Raw genomic sequence first — 14,511 nt, forward strand, 5'->3', positions numbered from 1 at the left:
CGCGGTGTAGCGACGTGGTGACCAGCGAGCCTGCCTGCGTCCCCACAGGCCGGGGTTAGCACACAGGCCGCGAACTGTGCCGTGTCGTGAGATCGTAGCGCATAGAGATGCGACGCATATTTGAGGATCACAGCCCGCGGGAGGGCAGGAGAGGATGCGCTGACGGGCGCGCATCTGTATTTTACCAGAATAAAGTAAACGCTGCCCGGCGTGAGGGGCGGGAGCGGCGTGGACCAGCAACAGGCTCAGGAGGGCTGGAGGGTGACGGCCGCGTCCCAGAACTGGGTTGCGGTGACGGCTGCACAACCCTATACGAAGTTATGAAGAATGTTGAAAATGTATGTTTACAGTGGGTGAGGTTTATGGTATGTAAATTGTACTTCCTTGGAGCTTAAACGGGTAATTAGCTGTGTAAAACCAAAGTAATAAAGGTAGCGCGTCGCATGCGCGAGTGGCGCCCGTGACAGCCGCGGCGTGGGGCCCGCAGCCGGGTCGGTCGCAGCCGCGCCCTCACGCGTGAAAGCTCCGCGACGTGACCATTCACAGCGCGTGCAGCTAACGCGCCCGCGGCGGAAAGGAGCATGCGCGACGTGCGCGTGGTGTACGTGGAGTGAGGATACGTGTAACTATGTTTAATTAACCCTAAAACGAGGAAAGGAAAGAGGGAAGGAGCAAAGAACGGGACGGCGGGGAAAGCACCTCGCGACGGCGCCGGACTAGAAGCAGCCGCACCGAAAACGGCGTTTACACACAGCGGGGCTCGAAATGCGGTCCGAAGGCGGAGGGGGCCAGGTGCACAGACAGCGAGACCTGGCTCCACGCCGTCTGCGGAGACGGACCGCAGACTCGCAGACAGTTTAAAGCAACAGCAGAGCAGAGTATCCCGCCCGCAGAGACCAGTCGTGCTGGTTCACGATGATGAAAGGGGGTCATTCATCGGGAAAAAAACGCACAGCGAAGTGTGTTCTTTGGCCGCCTCGGGAGCGCCCGGGGTGAGCGCAACGTTGCCCACGCGAGGGGCCCCGGGAGCGAGCGCAGGACGCGCCAGGCCGGCCGCGGGCAGGCTTCCTCCGCGGGGCTCTGGCGTCCGAGCTGGTCTTCCGTGACCGCTCGACCCGTAGCCGTCCCCGCCCCCCGGCGACATCTCAGCTCACACGGGGGTCCTGCCTGAGCTCAGCCCCGCGCCTGCGCAGAAGGCTCAGCAGTGCGCTGCCCACACGGGCTGGCCTTGGTGGAGTCTGACAGCCCACGTACAGCTTGAGGGTCCGCCTGCGGTCATAAAACGGAATCCTAATAAATACATCCTCTCCGTGACCTAAGTCAGCAAACAGCAGCTCACAGAACTCAGCGACCCCGCAGGGAAAGCCAGTAGGGCCGAGAGGACAAACCGACCCAGCCGCGGATCCAGCAAGGGTTTCGGTGGCCGTCAGAAACCAGCAGCCCACGCAGCAGCAGGGCAGACACATGAACCCCATCGGCCAGCGGGACTTGGTTTAATAATCGATCTTCCAGAGGGTAAATGAAAATAACTCTGGGGCAAGGGAGGCAATTCTTAACGGAGACATGAAAACCAGTAACTTGTTGGACATTAAAATGAGGAGCCGTTCGGGAAAGGGTGCCACCGTCGGAGGCAGAAGCCAGCCACGGACCGGGGGTGGACACCTCCTCCCCGCACGCAGAGAGTTCCTGCTCCCCCAAGGAAGAGACAGCCAGCCGGACAGGAAACCAGCGGGAAAACTCTGGAAAGGCGATCAACAAGACACCCGACTGCCCAGTCAGCACCCAAGAGGCGCCCAGCACCGTTAGCCCTCAGGTCACTGCACTGAAGGCCGTGGCCACACGGGACGGCACCGCCACCCTGCTCCGGCGGGCCTGGTCTGGTGCTCGGTCCGAACGGGCACAAAAGTGTCCACCTGTCTATAGCCACGCCGCCCTGAACACGCCCGATCCCGTCTGATCTCGGAAGCTAAGCAGGTTCGGGCCTGGTTAGTACTTGGATGGGAGACCACCTAGGAAGACCAGGTGCTATAGGCGATAAAAAATAAAAAATAAGGGATTGTCAGCTGACTAGGTCCTTGCATTGTGTGAGGTCGACCAAGGGCTGCCTCGCCTGAAAACATGAAAATTAAAAAGAAAGTGTCCGCCTGGCACTACTGCAGTGCCCCGAAACCAGGGAGGCGCAAATGTCCATCGAGAGCAGAGCGGACGCTCGTCCTGCGGGATGTAACACGGCGAGGCTGAGCGAGCGCCGTCCCGAAACCGTGCGACGTGGGCGGACTGTGCCCACGCGACGCCGACAGCGCCGGCCGCGCCCGGGGCTCCGACGACGGCGCTGTGCCCGGCTCGCCGTCACAGGTCCTCTGGGGAGGGACAGGGCGGCGGGGGAAGGGCCTCCCCCGGGTTCCCACGGGTGCGTCTGCTTTGGGAAAACGCATCACGCTGCACACTCACAGTTCATGCTTTTTTCCAAGAAAGGAAGTTTAATTCTACATAGAACTGAAATGAAATTATAAACTTTATGCCAATAAATCTGAAAATGTAGATGAGTTGGACGCGTTCCCAGAGAAACGCCCTGCCATGCCTTCGGGAGAGAAACAATCTGAATAGCTCCGTGGTGACTCAGCCAGCGAACCCCCGTTTGCCGCCTCCCGCACGCCAGGCCCGAGCGCCCCCAGTTGTGTTAGCCGTTCAGAGCAACCGCACGGGTCCCACGCCAGCTCCGGAACACGCACCGCTGGCGGACGGTGTGGGCCGCGCCCCGTCTGGCCGCGTGGCCCCGAGCAAGCCCGTGTCCTGGCTGAGCCGCGCCCTCCCCGGGACGTGTGAGGGCCACTCTGCCCGCCCAGGAGGACTGGAGCGGACCCCAGACCACGTCGCCAGGGGAAGCCGGACGCCGGCAGGAGCTGACCCCACTCTCTCCGCCTCGCCTCCCACCCCCAAAGTGGGTGCGAGGTGGGTGAGCGATGAGGAAGCCGAGGCCGGGAAGCCATGTGCCCCAGGTGGCCGGGCCAGCAGGGACGGAGCCAGGCCTGGACGGAGTCAGCGCCCCTGTGCCGCCCGGTGGGTCGGCGGAAGGGCTGGTGGAGGGGCCCTGCCGAGGGGTGCAGGCAGTCTAGGAACTGCGACCCACCCAGAAAGCCAGCGCCCCGCCCCCAGCCTCCGCAGCGTGCCTGAGTAAGACAACAACAAAACCCAGGCCAGCGACCGCCCCCTTGGGCAGGCAGGCGGGCCGGTCCCCAGGGGGCGGGGTCCGCACTGACCACTGACCGGGACAGGCTCTAGGACCCCGGTGGGGTGTGACTGGGCCTGCGAGCAGCGCCTCTGCTGGGGGCAGCGCTGGGAGACCCCCGTTCCTGAGGAGCTGCGCCGCCAAGTCTGCTCTGCGGGAGTCCCGTGGGTGTCCAGGGCTGGGCGGGGAAGGTGCTGGCAGCTGCGAGCCAGGGCACACCCTGGCTCACACCCTGGCTGGGAACACGCAGGGCCAGCCCCACCCCCGCAAGCACCCCCTCAGTGAGAGCGGTGACAACGAGCCTGACACCTGGGGATGTAGAGCGAGTGGGCTCAGGGCGCCGCCACCCCGGGAGGAGGCCACGTGCCGGGATGTTGCCAGGCTGCAGTTCTAGGCTCTGGGTCCTTCTGTGCCCCTGAAGGCAGAGCCCCGCCTGGCCCAGGACGCACAAACAGGAAGGAGGAAGCCCTGCCTGCTGAGCGCTGGCAGCTCACCCGCGAGGCAGGAGGGGCCCCCGAGCATCCTGCCGCTGGGGGCCCCGTCCTGAGGGGGCCACTCCTCCGTCCCTCGGACAGGCTCGGCAGACGGGCCAGCCCTAGCAGCCGCCCCAGATAATGGCTGATGATAATAAGGTCACCGAAGCCCCACTTCACAGAGGACGCAGAGGCGACAGGCAGAGCCCGGCCGGCAGGTCTGGCTGCTGGCACCCGGCGCCTCCCCAAAAGCCCTTGCCCTGCCCCTCACGGCTCAGGCACCAGCTGTGGCCGCAGCATCCAGCCCCAACCCTAAACCTCCCTCACCGCAAAAGCCACCTCGTCAGGCCTCGGACACTCGGGGAACGAGGGCCTGGGGACGCGGGGTGGGGTGGGTCGGGGGCAGGCAGCACCCCAGCAGGACAGCTGCGCTGCAGGGGCTCGTCCTCCAGGGAGTGCCGCGGAGGGGCAGAGCGAGGAGTGGGCACGAGGCACGCCGGGCACCAGAGGGCGGGGTGCAGAGAGGGGGCTGTGCCCAGGACAGCTTGCACATGGGGCCCCTCCTAGCAGCACTGGCCAAGTGGGAGTTTTTGGGGGGCCCAGAGCATGGCATCATGGATGGGGCATTTTGCTTAAACAAACCCCAGTTTGCATCCAGCTGGGCCCAGCACGAGCCTCCAGGTGGGGCCAGGTGTGGCGGGGGAGTTTGCATGTCACCAGGGCGATGGGGCACTAGGGACCGCGAGACGGGCAGGGAGGACGGCTGCGAAAAGGGGCCGTGGGTGGTGGCCTGAGAAGCCACCTTGGTGCCCGCGCGTGTGTGCGCACATCTTCCTGTGCAGACTCCGGGTGTCGGGGCCTGGGCTGCCCTGAGCATCGGGTGTCGGGGCCCGGGACCCCCCGAGCGTCAGGTGTCGGGGCCCGGGATCCCCTGAGCATCGGGTGTCGGGGCCCGGGCTGCCCTGAGCGTCAGGTGTTGGGGCCCGGGACCCCCCCGAGCGTCGGGTGTCGGGGCCCGGGCTGCCCTGAGCATCGGGTGCCGGGGCCCGGGACCCCCCGAGCGTCGGGTGTCGGGGCTGGGACCCCCTGAGCACCGCACGCCGTTGGCCCAGAACCGTGGGCATGGAGCCCCTGGGTATGGAGCCCCTGGGCATGGAGCCCCTGGGTATGGAGCCCCTGGGCATGGAGCCCAGTGCCCACCGGCACACAGATGCTCAGCCTCACCCCTGCCTGGAACCTCACGAGGAAAGTACTGGGCTGGGCTGGCTGGTCATGAGACCTTCAGGCTTCCAGAAGCCAGGCAGCCAGCTGACAGCCAGCCCGCCCACCCTCCCGGGGGCTTCTGCGTGGGGGGGGGGAGGGGCGGTAACTGTGGCACCGGCAGGCTGGCCGGGCTCCTGCTGTGCTCCCAAGGCTCCAGGAGGGGCAAGGGCTTCTCGCTGTCCCAGATAAAGCCAGGAGGCCCCCCTGCAGCCTTCTCCACGGCACCCCTCCAAAGCCTTGGTACCGGGTCAGCTCAGCCTCGGAGCTTCTCCACGCCCGGCCCAGCAACAGGGCAGCCTCTGCCCACACTGCTGCTGCCTGCACCCCAGACCCCGGCAGCCCGCACCCAGGCTCTCCCCACCACCCCTGCCCAGCCCCCACACGGCCTCCCCGCCAGCTCACAGACTCACTCAGTCACCCTGCCCTCACTTCTGGCCACTGCCTGGCCCCTGGTCCCTGGTCCCTGGAACACTCTGCTCGCCAAGCACTCAGAGTCCAGCATTCAGAGGGCACACAGTAAACGCTGGCCGCCGAGGGGCAGGGCGGGGCTAAGCTCCAGGCGTGGGAGGGGCCGCAGGTGGGCGCATTGCGACTCCTTCCGCACCTGGAGAAGCTGAGGCAGGGGCATGCCAGCCCACGGAGTCCCAGGGACCCAGCAGCCAGAGTGGCCCCACACTCCCGTCCAGCTCCGACGGGACCAGTGGCCCGAGCCTGTTTCTCTGGGCTGGACAGCCAGCACCGCACCCAGTGTGGCCAACGGCCACAGGCCCCACGCCCACCTGGCACCTGCAGGTAGGCCAGCCCCCTTGAATCCCCCTGCACAAGTCCCTGGGGTCCCCAGCACACCGAACAAGGACAGGGTGTGCCGTGGTCATCACTTGAGAACACCCCCCAGGCCACCTGGTCCAGCCTCGGGGGCCTGTCTGTCCAGGACCAGACGCTCTGCTGTTCAGCTGGCACACCCGCACCGTCCACATCAGCTGGGGGCTGGGCTGGGACGGCACAGGCGCAGGTGGTGCCCCGCCTAGCTCTGACCCCCGCCCCTGAGCCCCGGCCTGGCCCTCACAGGCCTGTTGGGTAGAGAGGTGGGCGGGTGCCTGGACCTAGACCCAGGAAGGGGGCAGGGTGGGCACAGAGCACAGGGGCAGCCGCTTACCGGGCGATGTCCTGCCAACCTGCCCAGCAGTGGAGGTGTCCGGCTCCCGGCTCTGGCAGCTGCCCTCGCTGGCCCCTCCCTCCGCTGCCCCGCCCTCAGGCCCCTCCCAGGCTGGTCCAGAGCCCCACGAGAGGGAGCGGGCCAGGCCCCGCCCCTCCCCCAGAACGCCCCCCCAGCCGGGGCAGCTGCCAGCGAGAGGAAGCCGCCCAGCACGGGGATGTCTGAGTCACCACCACGCGCCTGCCCCAGCCCGGTCCAGTCTGGCTTGGTCCAGCCCTGCTGTGAAGACGATAGGTGGACACACTCGGACAGGGCCCTCTGCCTCAGTTTCCCCGTAGGTACCCTTCGGGGAGGGACCTCAGATGGGCACAGATCCCTGCTGCCTCGGGGACCTCGGGTGACAGGGCCCAGCCAGGGCCACCAAGGCCAGAGCAGGGCTGGGCCGAGCCCACCCACGTGACCTGAGGGCAAGTGCTTCAGCCGCAGCCCACCTGCCTGTGCTCCTGGAGGACAACCCGGCCCTGGTCACCCCTCTGGGCCTCCCCGCTCAAAGCTCCGTGGGCTGCCTAGGCCGGACCCCAGAACCAGCATTTTTAGCCCCGCCCCCACTCCCTGCCGCCACTCACAAGGGGACACGCCCCCAAGCCCCCGGCCCTGAGTTCAGAATGCCTGGCCTCCTGTCACCTCCCCCTGCCATACCCCAGGACTCAGAGCCCCCCAGGTGTTGGGGCGGGGACTATCTCCATCTCCGAGGCCCCTCCCAGCTGCCGAGCCAAGGGCGGGGGCGGGGGGGGGGGGCGGACCAGCTCCATCTCCGAGGCCCCTTCCAGCTGCGGAGTCGGGCAGGCCCGGGCAGGACAGCACGGGCTGCGCCATCTGCACATCTGCCGTGTCCTACAGCAGCCCCGCCCTGCGCCCCACGGCCCTGTGGGGTGGGGCCCGGCTGGCTGTGGACAACTACCCCGCACAAGCAGGTCGGAGCAGGCCTGCACAGCTGAGGGGCCCAGCCTGGGGCGTGTGAGCATGAGGGTTGCGGTCCAGCCCCAGGGAAGGTGGTGACCGGATGGTCTGCACCCACAGCCTGCCCAGCACACCAGGCCTGGGCCAGCCATGGCGGCCGCCGGCAGTGGGCACAGAAGAGAACTGCTGGGCACCGGGCCCCCCACCCGGACATAAGAAGCCAGGGTGGCCTGAGGGGGCCATCAGCGAGGAACGGGCCCCCGGCCACTCCGAGGCCTCCCGGGTGGGAGCTCCGGCCAGCCCAGGGCAGGGGGCACTGCTGTGTGGACGGCCTGAGAGGCGCTGTCCGCCACCGCCCGGCCGCGGGGCGGCACCCAGGCCCCTCCTCGCCAGCGCCCAGGGTCCTAGCGGTCGCAATGACTCCATGGACAGTGAGACAGGAAAGTCGGCCAGTGACCTCACCCACTGCACACCCCACAGTTCTCACCTCACCTGGGAGCCCTGTTTACTGCCCGACACCCCACCAGACTGTCGCCTCCACAGGGGCAGGGCCCAGGGGGCTGACCGAGCCTGGCTAGGAGGAGCAGGGTCACCAGCACCTCCTTCCCTCCGGAGTCTGGGTGCCCCAAACCAGTCCAGCCGCGCTCCCAGCCTCCTGAACCCCACAGCCTCCCAGCTGGCCCTGCACCAACAGGAGAGGCTTGGTGGGTCCGCACCCGGCCCAGCCAGAGGCCCTCTCCTCCAGCCGCACCCCCTCCCTGCCCCACAGCCCGCGGCCGCCCCCCACAACGGGCCCTCGCCTGACTCCAGGCTCACACCTATGCCACCACCTGCCTGGGCTGCCCTCCCAGCTCAGACCCTGGACCCCCCCGGCCCACCCCGACCCACGACGGCCAGTGCCCCCAGCCCCGGCACGGTGCTGGGCACCTGTGGCTCCCGGGCTGAGGGGCGTGGCGGCAGGCCCGTGGAGAGGCGCAGACTGGCCGCGAGCACTGGGCGGGGAGGGGGCGGCCACGCCGGGGGCAGAGGGCCCTGGGCCGGGGCCACTGCGCCCCATCACATGGGGTTCTCCTCCCTGGCACTGCCACTTTGCCGCCCACACCCGGCCGCGGGCTGGCTCCAGTCCCCCAGGGGCCCAGCAGGGACGGGCTCTGAGCACGGCCCTGCCCACCTGCCTCAGCTCCCAGGGCCTCCACCTGCCTGACCTCTGGCTGGAAGCGGCCAGGCAGGTGCTGGACCACAGCCCCACGGGCCCTGTGGTGCGGGGCGGCCAGCACGTGCCTCAGCGCCCGCCACACGGCGGCTGTAGCTCAGAGCTGCCCGGACCCTGGGCTCTGGCGCGGAGTCGCCACGGGACCTCAGCTGCTGCCAGGGCGGGGGCAGCTGATAGTGAATCAGCCAGCAAGAGGGCTGGGTCTGAGCATGGCATTCTCAAGGGCTGTGTCACAAGGAGGCCTCGGGTGCCGGCGCCACCCCGAAGCAAGGCCTGCTGGGAAGGGAGCCGCCCTTGAGGGTCGGCAGCCAGGCACCGGAGGCCATCCTCCCCAGCCTCAGGGTTCCATAGGGCTGAGCGCTCGTCGGGACCCAGGGGTGGTGCAGGGCGGGCAGGGCGCCCAGGGTCCACCTCTGACCCCCACCGGGCAGCTGGCCAACCACAGCAAACTGCACCCACGGGGGCCGGGCTTGCCACCCTCCTGGATGCCAGGTCCCCAAGCGACCCCTCCAGCAGATGGCAGGCCTGAGCGGCCAGTCTACCTGCTGCACCAAAGGAGAGGCCCAGACGAGGACCCACAGGGGTCCTGTCCCCGGCCCACTCCTTTCTGAGCTTGGCTGTCCTCTCGGCCGTGGACCCTATACCTGGCTCCAGATCCAGGCAGGAGTGTGGCCTGGGACGCTTCCCGGGACCCCGCCTGGCGCAGGCTGCCAGCCCGCCTCTGCCCGGGTCTGCCCCCAGCTCCATCGCCCCTGGTGTGCCCGGCCTGCCTGAGTCCCTCCCGAAAGCTCTCCGGAGAGGGGGTCCGAGGACGCCCCTCAGTCACGCACCGCCCGTCTCCCCTGCTCCCCGCGGGGCAGGAGGCAGTGGCCGGTGTGGGGGTGCGGGCGCAGAGGGCACCACCTCCCGCCCCGCCCCAGCCCCTCGGGCCTCCTGGGCCCGGCTCCATCTTTCCATTTTAGAAAGTGCTTCTGACTATTAAATATTCATCCCAGCAAGGACCTTTGGCTCCTCGGGCCTGTGGCCTCCAAAAACGTAAAAACAAAGGGAAACCTGGAGGCGGGGGAGGGGAGGGGAGGGCAGCAGAGACGCCCCTGAAGGCTTGGACCGGACCCTGGCCAAAATGGGCAGCTGCCCCGGAGGGGGCGGTGGGGTCAGGAGAGGCGTCTGGTTCTTGCCGTGTCCAGCTCGAGCACCCTGCTCACACCCACCACCCCCCGGGCTCGCCCCCCCCTCCAGCCTCGCCCCTTCCCACAGGGAGCTTCCGAGCGCCCTGGCGCCTGCTTCCTGACCCCTGCCCCTCTCCACCCTTGGCCCCCACTCGCCCCCAGAGCCCTCTGTTAAGCCACTTGCCACGCCCCCCAGCCCTCCTGTCTGTGCTGCGTCCCCATCAGGAGCCCCCCAACTCCCCCGTGCCCCTGAGGCTGCGCTGACCGCAGAGCCGTGCCCGACTCGCCTGTGCCGAATGAGCGGCGGCGAACCCCCGCTCCCCAACTGCTGACAGCCCAATCCCCGGGGCCCTGGGGCACACGGACACGTGGACGGGTGCCAGGCACCCCCAGAAGCACTGCTTCTCCTGCCTCCACCCAGGCGGAGGGCCAAGCTGGGGAGATCTGGATTTTTCACCCCTGAAGTGGGTGGCGGGGGCCCCCAAGTGGCCAATGTCTCATGCCACCTGCCTGGGGTTCTTCTCCCTGGCACTGCCACTCCCCCACCCCCGGGCAAGCCAGCCCCAGGCTGAACCTAAAATGCAGACCCTCCAACAAAGGGCAGACCTGGAAGGCGGCAGAGAGGGTCAGAACTGAAGGACCGCTAGAGTGGGCTCAGGAACCCCACGGGCTTCCCGGCAGAGGTGGCTCCTAGCCTGGCCCAGGACAGGAGAGCTTGGCCGCAGGTGAAGTGGGCTCACACTGCTTTTGGCACACGGCTCTCCTATCCACTCCTGGGCCCTACCCCGTCCGAGGACTTGGGGCAGGAGCCAGGCTGCCCAGCCTCAGTTTCCCCATCAGGAAATGACCTGGGGGTGCTGCCAGGTGCGCAGACGCTAGCATCGGCAGTGGCTTTGAGACTCGATCTCAGGAGGGTCAGCGCTCCAGCCCAGGGCAGCTTCTGCCGCCCCTTCCTCACCGCCCCTTCCAAGGACACTTCCAGGCCAGAGAGGGGCACGAGAAGGCCCGGCAGGGCAGGACAGGGCCAGCGCCTGTCAGACGTCACTGCGCGAAGCATGCGGCATGGCCGCTCCAGGCGCCGGGGAGGCCACAGAGGCTCCATGCTGGCCCGGGGCCCGGCCTCACTGCTCCGGGACTCAGTGTCCCCGTCTGCAGAATGGGGCCACAGCTACCCACCAGCGAGAAAGCCCAAGGGATGCCTGCAGAGCAGGCGGCACGGAGACCTGCTCACTAGTGCCGCCTCGGCCTCCCTGGCCACACACTCTGCCTCTCTGCCCCACCCCAGACCCGGGCAGCCATGGTCACCTCCGTCCACAGGGGCAAGATCCAGCCCTCCACTCCTCGCAGCCCAAGTCTAGGGCCGTGCAGACACCACTAGCCTGGTCTGGAGGGGTGGGGCCTCCCCAGGGAAGCCTGGCTTCCCCGTGTGGGCCCAGCGCCGGGAAAGGGCCCAGCGTTGTCACAGCCACCTCAGGGTACAGACCACCCAGACCCCTCGTGACGCATCACGGCACCTGGGCCTCCCTGGCCGCAGCAGGGCCTGGGGGTGGGGTGGTCTCGGGCCTCGCCAGGGCCTTGCAGGTGCAAAGCAGGGACCAGGCTAGGGTCAATGGCTCCCTGTCAGCCTAGCTGTCCAGTGGCCCTAGAGACGGGAAGGGGTGTGAGAGCCGGGTCCGTCACGGGGTGAAGAGGCTGGTACGGTCTTCATGGGGGCTGCTCCCGGGTGCGTCTCCTGCCCCCCACGGGACTAGGGGAGGGCCCCTGGGAGGGCAGCATGGGGTGAGGGGTGTTGGGGCCAGCCGGGGAGCAGTGAGCCTGGGTGGGACCCTGCCCGGGTGTGTTCCCTGTGCGGCCACCAGGGGGCAGCCTCCATGTGCAAGCTGGACAGAAGATGGCTCCCTTCCCCGAGGCCCCGGGTAGGGGTGCAGACAGGCCAGGGGTCTTCAGAGGGCCTGGCATGGGTGGTGCAGGAGGGCAGGGTGGGCGGTCCCTCCTGGCCTGCTAGGAACGAGGTGCAGCTGGGAAAGGCCTGGGCCGAACCCCCGGGGTCCTTATCAGGAACGACGCCTCCTATGAAGCGGGCCGAGAACCTGTTTGTCCGACGGCCCTGCTAGGCTCCAGCACGTCTCCCACCAATGCCCCATGAGAGCCACTGACCTCGTTGCCTAAGAGCAGACGGATTTGTAGGCCAGGGAACCACTAAGTCCAAGCAGAGAACACGGACCTCAGCAGGGAGGCAGGAGGGTGGCTGAGGTGGACCCTAGAGGCTGCAGCCTGGGGTTCTCTGGGCACCTGAGTGAGGAAGCTGGAGGCAAGCTACAGCCCCCGTCCTTTGCCCCCCATCCGCTCTCCCTGTCATGTGGTGGATTCCCAGTGATGAGGCCAAGGCCAGGGCTCCCATCTGGGTGAGGGAGGCTCAAACAGGAGGTCAGCGGGCCTCAGTGCTCACCAGACACATGCGCAACAAGAGGGCCCGTGGCACGCGGAGGCCGAGGACCAGCCCGCCTCCCCCCACCAGCATCGATCCGTGTTCCCCGAGGAGGGGGTCCGGCCTGTGCCAGCGCAGCCCTGTCCCGGCCCCCTGGTCGGCAGCTGGCCAGGTGTCCTGGGCGAGGCTACGCTGCTGCCGCATTACTGACCAGCATCACTGCCCTGAAGCAGGAAGGACTGCCCCCCCCCCGGCCCCGCCCTGCCCTCCAAGATGCTGAGATACCCAGGCCTGGAACCAGGCCCAGTGCCGGGGCAGACAGATGATGGGGCCGACAGTGCCTGATCCCCACTCTGTCGCCAGGGGCCAGAAAGAGGGGTTCCGCCCCGTGGCAACACCCACCTCCCCTTGCCCAGCTCTGGGGACCCTGTGGCCTGAACTCTGTCTGACCCTACTCAAGCTCCTCTCCAAGCCCCAGACCTCAGGTCTAGCCCTGCCAAAGCCACCACCTAACCAGTGACCCAGCCACACAGGAGCCACACGGCAGACCCAGCCCAGCCCAGCCTGCCATTCTCCAGCCAAGATCAATAGCCCTCCCTGCAAACATGTCAGAGGGCAGGCCTGGTGACCCACGGACCTCAAGGGACAAGACAACTTCCCAGAGGGTTACAGCAGGGGAACAGTGACAGAGAGGGAGAGACAGACGGGAAGTGAGCGACAAAGAGGCGCGGAGCGGCAGAGTGAGGGGTAGAGATGAATTAGCGACCGAAGTGAGCAGCAGAGAGGCAGAGTGGGGTGGGAGGCCGAGAGACAGGGACAGGTAAAGGGCGCGACGCAGGAGGAGGGAGGCAGGACCGAGCAGCCCCCCAGGCGCAGAGACGCGCGCGAGGCCGCGGCCGGTGCCAGAGGCGCCCCCACCCCGCCCGCGCCGCCGCCCAGCCTGCGCTGCGCGTGGCAGACCCGCCCAGCGCGCGGCCCTGCGCGGAGCCCACCCGCCCCAGGGGAGCGGGCTGCAGGCGAGGAGGAGGCGCACCGCTGCCGGGGGCCCCGGGCCAGGTGGGCAGCACCATGTGGAAGCAGTCGCACATCGCGGCGGCCGGGCAGTGCGGGCCAGTGGCGGCCCTTCGCGTCCAGTCGCGGGTCCGGCTCCAGCGCGCGGGCGGCCCAGGGGGCGGGCGGGCACCACGCTCGGCCTCCGCTGCCGTGCGCTGCAGCTGACCGCCAGCCTCGGACTGCGGACAGAGCCCGCGCTGCGGGACCCTGACACCGCCCGGACCCCGCCCCGGCCCGCCCAGCTCGCGCGCGGCCACTGCGGAGCGAGCGCGGGCGGTGCCGCCGGCCTCATTCAGCCCATTGGCTGCCGCGCTCCCGGTCCCGCCCCCTGCCAGCCAGGCCCCGCCCAAGAGCAGCCGCCACCGGGCAAGTACCCCGCAGGCCCAGGCCACGCCCCTCCGGCCGCGCCCCCGAAGCCCGCACTCGTCCCACCCGGAGTCGGACCCCCGCCCCTGTCCCCACAGCAGGCCAGCTTTGACCCTCGCTTGGCTCCGCCCCGCGCCCCCAGCCTGCCTTTTTGTGTCCAGGGACTTGGCTTTGGACCCCTGCTAGGGAGGGGTCTCCAGACGCCGCGCGGAGTCTCTGGGTTCGACCTGCGCGCCGCAGTCTCACCTCCTCGTCCGGAGCCCGACATTTTAGTCACAAGATGATGGGTGCGGGGCGCCCTGGCTGCGGGAAGTAGGAAAGGAGGCTGTGGCTTGTGATCTGACCCCTGCCCTGGGGGCTCCCGGTCTGGAGGTGTGGCCGAGGGCGTGGGGAGGGAGGGGTCCCAGAAGGCTCCTGGCGCGGACAGCCCAAACTGCGACCTTGAGAGAGGGGGAACAGTGTTTCTACAGAGGCAACTGAGTAGCGCGCGTGCAGAGGACAGGGACGAGGCAGCCGAGGCTGACAGTGAGGCCCAGTGGGGCGGGGGGCAGGGGCCAGCCAACCTGGGCCGCGCGAGCTGAGGAAGGACCGCACAGGCTGGGAGTGTGCCCCCGGACACTGCGGGCAGTCAGGAGCCCTGGAGGAGGGTGGCGGCCGGACCAGGGCAGCCGCAGCAGGGGATAGCTGGCGGGTCCCAGCATGCGCTGGAAGCTGGCAGGGGGGTCTTGGCGAGCGTTAGGCTGCGGGGGGACGGCCTGGGCCAGGACGCACCCCGGAGAGCAGAGCTACAGGCAAGGAGGACCACTCCTGAGGGCTGCGCAGGAATGGCGCGGGGTCCACACACACCACTTGACCTGTAGGCCATGCTGCAGCAGGAGGGCCACACGGACACAGTCTGGACACAGGCGCAGAGTCACAGACGAGGTGACACACTCGCGCCCATACACAAACACAGATCTACTTGGACGTGTCTCATGCACTCAGGGACGGGCATGCACACTCACGCGTGTGCACCCACCTGGGCCCACGTGCCAGGACAGGCACCGCAGGACGCAGACACGCAGATGCACACGAGCACGCACCGGCGTGCAGCGTCCTGGGCTCGCTGCGATGCACATGGCCAGCAGGGCCCTGGCGAGCCTGCCACCGGATGACTCAGGCTCGGCGGTTCCCGTCAGCCGGGCTGCAGCCGGGCAGCCTT

At 68.3% G+C, this 14,511-nt stretch overlaps 1 protein-coding gene and 1 non-coding gene across 2 annotated transcripts in view; one reads left to right on the forward strand and one right to left on the reverse strand.

Annotated features, from left to right (window-relative positions):
• The window catches only part of LOC118614934 (protein AHNAK2-like), a gene marked incomplete at its 3' end in the record, with an annotated part of 28,351 nt that extends 15,274 nt beyond the window's left edge, over positions 1 to 13,077 (reverse strand). Inside the window, 1 exon segment of the mRNA XM_036238174.1 lies at positions 12,925 to 13,077. Coding sequence (XP_036094067.1) covers positions 12,925 to 12,979 — 55 coding nt within the window.
• On the forward strand, positions 1,916 to 2,034 carry LOC118614936. The gene has a single exon (XR_004956166.1). It is a non-coding gene; the product is annotated as a 5S ribosomal RNA (ribosomal RNA).
• Positions 13,078 to 14,511: the final 1,434 nt, after the last annotated feature.

The sequence above is a fragment of the Rousettus aegyptiacus genome, unplaced genomic scaffold (genome assembly GCF_014176215.1).
Source record: "Rousettus aegyptiacus isolate mRouAeg1 unplaced genomic scaffold, mRouAeg1.p scaffold_m13_p_21, whole genome shotgun sequence".
Classification (NCBI taxonomy): domain Eukaryota; kingdom Metazoa; phylum Chordata; class Mammalia; order Chiroptera; family Pteropodidae; genus Rousettus; species Rousettus aegyptiacus.